At 39.4% G+C, this 9,095-nt stretch overlaps 1 protein-coding gene across 2 annotated transcripts in view; it reads right to left on the bottom strand.

The window, feature by feature from the left end:
- LOC121382275 overlaps positions 1-6,997 on the bottom strand; it is a 45,284-nt gene extending 38,287 nt beyond the window's left edge. Inside the window, exon 1 of one of the 2 annotated variants that reach the window (XM_041511846.1) lies at positions 6,850-6,997. In XM_041511846.1, the coding sequence (XP_041367780.1) occupies positions 6,850-6,856 (7 nt within the window). In that variant the 5' untranslated portion in view covers positions 6,857-6,997. The remainder of the gene's footprint in view (positions 1-6,849) is intronic. The other variant, XM_041511843.1, reaches the window with a different exon arrangement.
- Positions 6,998-9,095: the final 2,098 nt, after the last annotated feature.

Genomic DNA, 9,095 nt, shown 5'->3' on the forward strand with positions numbered 1-9,095 from the left:
CAGACTCCCTAGGGGACACACAGCCTCTTATTTCACAGACACGCGTCGTCGGAGGGGTCGGAACGAATCTTGGGGTTTTGTCTACTTCTCCGTTCTGACGGAAGAAGCCGTGGTAAAATGCGTAGCACTTTGAAATTAGTTTAACCCCAATTCAATGAACTTGATATCCACTGTTTTATTCATTTTGCTTTCGATCTGTCTTGTAATTAGTTCGTATTTTGATCTTCGGAATCAGGATTTCGGAACACAGCCTAATTTAATTTGTGTGCACCACGCGGGATTCGAATCATCCACGGTGAATGGGTGCTTAATGGTATCCGACTTACGGAATAACAAACAGTGCATTAGTTGGGTTTTCACTCTTCACTTTTCACAAACATCGAGCGATGGGAAACTTTCAAGCAAACCTTGCGTGCCTCGCTTTAAGCATTGAAAACGTTTAAATAGCCGCAAGGAAAGGAAAGGAATGTTTGTTTAAGGACACCTCAGCATATGTTAAACTACAGCCAGTTGGAAAGAAAGAAAGAAATGTTTTATTTAACGACGCACTCAACACATTTTATTTATGGTTATATGGCGTCAGGCATATGGTTAAGGACCACACAGATATTGAGAGACGAAACCCGCTGTCGCCACTTCATGGGCTACTCTTTTCGATTAGCAGCAAGGGATGTTTTATATGCATCATCCCACAGACAGGGTAGTACATACTACGGCCTTTGATATATCAGTCGTGGTGCACTGGTTGGAACGAGAAATAGCCCAATGGGCCAACCGACGAGGATCGATCCCAGACCGCAGGCGCACCGAGCGAGCGCTTTACCACTGGGCTACGTCCCGCCCCCACAGTCATTTTGATGTCTAACACATTGTTGTTTCAGGGCGGGATTTGACTCGCCTGAGGTCTTTGCGTCGCAGGATCGAAAAAAATCATACGTCAGACACAAAATAGACGTAGTTTAAAACGTGCTCATGTTTTGTTAAACAAATATATATTTTCGTTTCCTTCCCGTAGACAGGACAGAACATACCATAGTTTTTGTATATTTACTATTTTCAGAATGAAACAAATAGTCAACAGACAGAGAGGGGTTTTGCGATCTATCGCGCCTCACTGTTGTTGGTAACTTTAAACTAGTGGGGCAGTCAACACCCAATATTTGACTGAATTGTGCACTTTTGGTTAAAATCATGAAACTAAACATAAAGATACGTTGACCCATTACAAACAGTTTCAGATATGGACCCAAGTCAGGAGTGCCCGCTGGTGTGCAGGGTAGATATACAAATGTCTCACCCCCTTCTAATTGAATAGATAACAGAAATAGTGTGCGCCCTTGGTTAAAACCATGAAACTTGACACATATATACTATATCCTATTACAAAATGTTTGAGAGATGGACCCAATTCAGCTGCGCCTTAAAGAATAACCTACTACATCATGTGTAATGACTATTTCCTTGTCTTTAGGGCAGTCTACAGTGACAATTTTGGTGGTGAGGAATGCAAAAAGTTCCTGCTTGATGACTGAATAATGTAAAACGCCTGCTTACTTTCCTGGAATCTTGTTTCTATTAGCAACCTGATATTTGTTACATACATCAATAACACAGTTAGAACATTCTAAAATAGTTGATGTGGTATGGGACACATATATCACGAGTAGAAACAAATACTAGTAATTCAAAAGAAGAGTGTGGAAAGGGTGTTCGAGATCGCAGACAGTATGGTATACATGATGTCCTGGGTAAAAAGAAATCAATGGCCCTACCTCTCTACCACAATGTAACAATACGTTTGCTTCTTTTTTTTTGCTTTTCTTTTTTTTGGCTTTTTTTTTTTGGCTTTTTTTTTTGAAAGGTAAAACGAGTTGGGATGGGGTTTAGACCAGTAACCTGGAACGTGTTGACCAAGCAAAAAAGGTGTTGTATTGCCAAAAAGGTGAGACGGTGGAAACCATTTCACCCACCCAGGATGCCCTAATCGTAACAAGTTGCCTTTTAATCGTATAACACGCAAGGCCCTTTTAACAATTTCTAATCTTTCTCATTGCTTCTCCCCTTGTGATCTACACTGCCAATCGCCTTCTTTGCACTTTGCAAGGATCTTTCTGTGCTCGGGTAGAGTCTACTACCGTACACACATCGTCAGATATTGATAGTAATGGCTTCATTCCCACCAAAATATTGCTCACCCGTGTATCACCCGTCCCTTAATCTCTCCCTGTATGCATTTCATCTATTCAAAATTACATTCAGAATTAATGTAGCATGAACAATGAGTTATAGTCATACATTTGAATGCAAGTACTTGAAAGTTATTAAGAAATACCTACACTAAAGGGGGGGGGGGGCATTTGTAGATCCTCCCTGGCCAACAGGGGGCGCTAACGACTTGGGTCCACATCTCAATATGTTTGTAATGGATCAAGGTGTGTATGTGCCAAGTTTCATGTTTTTAACCAAAAGTGCACACTGTTTTTAGCCACCCAACTAAAAGGGGTGGGAGACATTTGTAGATCCTCCCTGGCCACCAAGGGGCGCTGCTGACTTGGGTCCATATCTAAAACTGTTTGTAATGGGTCAAGTTATATGTGCCAAGCTTCATGCTTTTAACCAAAAATGCACAATTCAGTCAAATATTGGGTGTTCGCCGTCTAACTAAAAGGGGGTTGTGCCTCTTTAGATCCTCCCTGGCCAACACGATGCTCTCCTGACTTGGGACCATATATGTCACGGGGATTCTACAATACCCGTAACTGAATGAAACACGATTGTCCAAACATCTCTCCTAACTGTATATCTATTAGATCGCTCTGTAACAGGCAGTTATACCCGCGGTGGCTCGTCTCTAGGTATCATCAGAGATACGATCTTATATAAAGTATATATTATTATAGCACGTTTAGTTCACTAGAAAACACAACAAAAACTCAATACACTTTGGAATCTGTATTAACCTACGCTGACAAATGTACTGCCGCAGTAGTTAATTAACAACAACAAATAATAACAACCCAGAACTGATCACTTCATTAGTTCATCTCTAGGTGTCTAGTTTACACAATATGCTAATCACTTCACCGTGACACAACACCCACACGTGTGATAATTGAGAAACGCTTCCAGGGGAACTTAATTAATAAAGGAATTACAGCTCTATTCCTAACTGGTTAATTTTTTAATTAACCTTAACTACTCATTCAGTAACCTTGTGACACAGAATTAATACTGGTACCTATCACAATAAAGACAATAACCTACAGTTTACCTAGGTCCTCTAGGATGACTGGTTAAGTTTTTTTATAATTATTTAGGACAGTGAGCCTACAGATTACTGCGTCAGATGACCGGCAGCACCGTCTAAATAATATTGGTATAATACAGTATTAAAATATTTAAAGTCACATCAATCACATCAAGGTTATATACAGAGCAGAAAATATATATTTACCAAAGTCCCGTCTGAACTAATATAGATCGTTCAGTGGACGACGTCCGTGCCCCTGGATACTTCCAAATGTTTCTCCTCGAAAGATCTAAAATCCTAGCTATTTATTCAAAACTCTCAGAGACAGCGAATATCGCCTGGGGGTACAAGGCGGTACCTCACGTATCATGTGGATTTTCCACAGCCAGAATGCCGGCATATTTTTCTCTGATCGTCAGACTGGCTGTCGCCATACCGCGAGCAATTCCCTGGCCATAAACAGCACTACCGGAGATATTACGTAACTACTGGCCACATGGCTCCGCACCTGGGCTGGGTGTGTATTAGAAGTACAGCTCAACGACCGTCGCGCAAAGGTATCACGTAACAAGTTGCCCACCTGGGCTAAGTGCATTTGGAACTGCACACGGCCTTCTAAAACAATTAATATCGCCACAGGCGAAAAGAAATTAAGAGCATGTACCGTCACAATATATGAAAATGTCTGTAATGGATCTAGGTATATACATGTGTATGTGCCAAGTTTCATGTTTTTTAACCAAAAGTGCACAATTTTTGGTCAGCCGCCCCATTAAAAGGGGTGGGTGGGAGACATTTGTAGATCCTCCCTGACCACCAGGGGGCGCTGCTGACTTGGGTCCATATCTGAAAATGCTTGTAATGGGTCAAGCTATATATGTGTAAAGTTTCATGCTATTAACCAAAAGTGCACAATTTTTGTGTTATCCGCCCCACTAAACTGGGGTCCGGTGGAGGTGGGGGATAAACGATTATTATATGCTGATTACAAAAGACCGTATCTTACCACAAATCGATGTTCCAATATAACGTTTTGTTTAACGACACGACTAAGCACATTGATTTATCAATCATCGGCTAATGAATATCAAACATTTCGTAATTTTGGCATACAGTCTTAGAAAGGAAACCTGCTACATTTTCCCATTAGTATAGCAAGGGATCTTTTATATCCACCATCACACAGACAGATTAGCACATGCCACGGCCTTTGGTATACCAGTCTTGGTGCACTGGCTGGAGCGAGAAATAACCAAAATGGCCCACTGACGATGTTCCAATATGGCTAGCAAAAGCATTATTTTAGCAAGGTATATATGTTGTTATTGTTACATAAATATACTACATTAATGGAAAACAGTGGCCTGAAGTTTTTCCTGTTCCAACTAGTACCTCAAGACTACCAGGGGCGGGCCCATCCTTTAAAAATATGAGTGCGAAATGTTACAGGAATTGGAGGTGCGAAATGTTTAGTGCACCATAAATCATAAGAGGAAGGAAGGAAGGAAATGTTTTATTTAACGACGCACTCAACACATTTTATTTACGGTGATATGGCGTCGGACATATGGTTAAGGACTACACAGATATTGAGAGAGGAAACCCGCTGTCGCCACTTCATGGGCTACTCTCTTTCGATTAGCAGCAAGGGATCTTTGATATGCACCATCCCACAGACAGGATAACACTTACCATCTGTGGGATGGTGCATATAAAAGATCCCTTGCTGCTAATCAAAAAAGAGTAGCCCATGAAGTGGCGACAGCGGGTTTCCTCTCTCAATATATGTGTGGTCCTTGACCATATGTTCGACGTCATATAACCGTAAACAAAATGTGTTGAGTGCGCCGTTAACTAAAACATTTCCTTCAAATAATGATTTCAAACGTGCTAGGGTGGTTTTTAACAAATAGTCTTTACCTTTTCTTTCTAATATGTAAAGCACATTATTCTGAAGGAAATATGAGGGACAAATACAATGGCATATTCCAAACACTAAACAATAACATTTTAAATTAGTATGACGAATATATAAATTGTTCAATATTTGTATCTCATAAACACAGAGAAATTAACTTGGCAACCCCTGAAATAATAAAGTGTTCAAGCCGCCTTAGAGACTGCATTGCATCTTCATGAGATTATATAATGAATGTTTTCTGAGATAAATATCAAACTCCACTGAGGGGATTCGAACCACAGATTCTTAGTATGAGTATCCAGTGCTCTCCAGAAATAGTAGGCAAATTCCCACCGCCAGTGGCGGATCCAGTGTCAAATCGAGCAGGGGTCACAACGAGGCTGTGATGTTGGCGGTTGGGGAAGGGTGGGTAGTACTAACATTGCATTTTTTATTATTATTATTGTCAAAACAGGCAGCGGTGGATGCAGGATTTTTCTAGGGACGAAGTGCAATGCTTAAAAGGGGCACCTACTAACAGTATACAGAAGTACATTAACGATGTTAGTAACGTGCATTATCTATATGGTAATATTCCACTGAAATATCAAGCTGAACATTGTAAACATGTTCCCCACCAAAAGCAATAATAATGTACTTTCTGCTAAACACTGGATTTTTCAGGGCTCCTCGTATTTTAGAGGGGGGTACGCACCTCCAACACCCTCGACGGCAGTTTTTACGATTAAATTAATGCAATAAACTGAATAGGGCTGAACTGAATTAACCTCGCGAACATTTCTTGTACAGTCTTATTAATATGGTTCCATCCCAAAAGTCAGACGTCCCATAGCATAGACGTGCCATTTGATAGACAAAACTCTGTATTGGGTTATGTAATGTACATTGTACACCCCTGCCTGCTTTATTAGTGGTACTGCTCCAGTCTGTCCAACAATCTACCTCCAGCAGTGTGTCTGACATTACTACATTAATAAATGTAAAGATACTGTGCTTTTTGAGGTCGATCGTCTGACCACTGGCCCCAGAATAAACAATACTATGGGGGGTTTTCATTCCAGAATGAACCCGTCAGTTCAACTTCACCATCCAAATGTGTACAGAATTGTAGAATTGATAAAAGGAATAGAAACATCAGAACGTGCTAAATTGAGACAGATAAACTTTCGAGCTGCTTCACCATCAAATAAGAGAGTCGACAAACAGACGGAAAATAGAAGCCAACATTTAGCCAGAAAACACCCATTCAGTTCTTGGATGCCGTTGGACATCTTTTAAAATTAGGATAAAAATGCGTCAAATGGACATGTGTTAAAATGTATAAATAAATCAAATTTTATTGTGTTCTGTAATTAGTTGTATCAGACTATTCAATTATTTACTACATGTATTATTCAAGGTTAAAGGCAGGTCATTAGTGATGCATTCAACCGTGTCTTGTGTTGTTTTAAGGCGTCTGCGTTTTGGGAAGTCTGACTTTTGGGAGGACACCATCAATATGCATTGATGTAGCCAGGGTAGAGCATGGGGGCCATGGCCCTCCTCAGTCGCATCCCTCTAACACATACGCAAACAATGTAGTGGTCCCTCAATATAAAACCCTCGCTACGCCAACTGATGCCTGTGCATCCCAATTCCGACTTCAACGGTCCTAATAAACAATCTAACAAACACTTACCTCTCATGATACATCCACGGAACACTTGTAGAAAACATTGCAACAGAATTGCACGGTAGTTAGCTGTCGTCGTTAGGTAATATTAGATCCATGCACAGATATTTTATACATTTATACACATTTAACATAAATATGATTATTAAATGACAAACAACGATTCTGTTCGCACATTTCTGAAGTTAAAACAATAGTCAGAAGATTGTACATAGTATCGCTTTGACATCCATAAGCATATTAAAATGTCAAAGATTGTTGACGTCATGACAAAGGACTGTTGACGTTTTTATGGCAACGTTTTCGGCCATTTTCGTAACTTAACGGAAAATGTCGAAATGCACGCCCCAGCACCATCCCTTTTGATCGGCGCCTGATGGGGAATAAAGGTAGCGCGGGATAGCGTACAGTAATAATCTATTATCTGTCTAGGGTAGATTGATTATACAAAGAATATAAAGTACATAAAAAGCATTCATGCATTAAACTAACAGCCAATTGTTTTTTTATTGTGTTTTCGTTGTTTTTGTTAAATTCAAAGTGTAGTTTAACGTATTAACCGGTCGGTCATCATTATTGAGTCTTTCAATAATTAAAATTTAAAAAAACCCACATTGTAAATGAAATTATTTGGATGCATGTTTGTTCACTGGCGTAGCCAGAAGGAGGCCATACGGGCAATGTCCGCCGCCCCCCCCCCCCCCCCACCCCCATCACTCCTTTTTTTTCTCTCCTACAATGTTACATATTTTTCTGTCGTCACATGACTCATGATAGACAATGTGGTTGCCACACACACGCGCGCGCACACACACGCAACAATGTAGGTACCACACAATATAAAATCCTGGTTACGTCAGTGTTTTTGTTTGTATAGTTTGTTTTATTGTTGTTGTGTTAAGGGAGGCATGTAATTCAAGGGATAATCGTTACACATCATCAAAACAAAATGTTTGTTATTATGCAACTTTGAGACTGTCGTTTTAAGTGAATGTATATTAAAGCTCCAATCACGAGGTTTATGTGTATTATTTAACCATTTAGAATAGACTATCTACATTAATTATTTTACTGTAAACAAATTTGGCTGCACTCGTTATACATCACCCAATACAAATGTATTCTTCTCCACTATAAAACCGCTTAGCGGACTGCTGTTTCATGGATTTCGTCACCATCAACGAGTGACTATGATGTGTTATACAAATAAAAGTAGATTTAGAAATATTTAATGGGATTCCTTATTTAGGTGTTTGCTCAATTTGGTATGCCTAGACTAAAAAGACTAAAGTCTAAAAATCTGTTTAGGGGTCACAGCAAGGCTTGTGATCCGTAGTTGTTTTCAAACTCATTTTCAGATAGGCCTAATATTACTTTTCGCGTCTTATGTCAGACTGGACGCGAACAAGAACATTTTGTTAGCTATTAAAAAACAAAAACAAACAAAAAAAACAAAACAAAAAGAACAAAAAAAAACATATAACCGAACTGAAACTAAAAAAAAATGCATGCACAGAATCGATCCATTCAGAAGTTCAAATATCCATTATGCAACCACATCAATATTTGCCGATTCATTTTGCTCATTCATTCAATTGATATGTTTTATTTATTGATACATTTTTTCGTATGGCCTGCGCAGTCTTCTGAGAAATGTTTCCCACTGAAATATAAAATGTTCATAGTACCAAGGGAAGGTGAACTTATAAATAATAAACTGGCTACTGCCGAACAGTTTTCATGCCGAATGTACAATGTACAGAATTCGCTGCTGGGCGATTTTCAAAACAAACAAGTCAATACCACCAACGAGTAATGCATTATGTGATTCTATATTATCTGGTTTCATCGCTAATTTACTCATTTGAATAAACACTGTCCATAGTCCGTGAATATGGGATAGGAACGACAAAACAGGTTGCTGAGGTCTATAATACCCTACTAGATCTAGACCGTAGCTCGAATGTGTGCAACAAAATGTTTCGATCTAATCATATCAAATTCTGTCGTAAAAAGCTTTTCGCCAGCTTGTACTAATTAAGAAATGCCTCATGATATAACTTTTTCGAAATGCTTCTAGTCTAATTTGTTTACGTAAAGAGCAATCAATTATGTTTTCAACCAAACGTGACAACGTTTCGTAATGTTGGAACCTTGAAACTATAATTATGGATGCTAAAAATGAGATGAGCATTTCTCGTTCAATATTGAACTACCCACACACACGCACGCACACGCACACGCACACGCAC

Source organism: Gigantopelta aegis, chromosome 9, assembly GCF_016097555.1.
Source record: "Gigantopelta aegis isolate Gae_Host chromosome 9, Gae_host_genome, whole genome shotgun sequence".
NCBI lineage: Eukaryota > Metazoa > Mollusca > Gastropoda > Neomphalida > Peltospiridae > Gigantopelta > Gigantopelta aegis.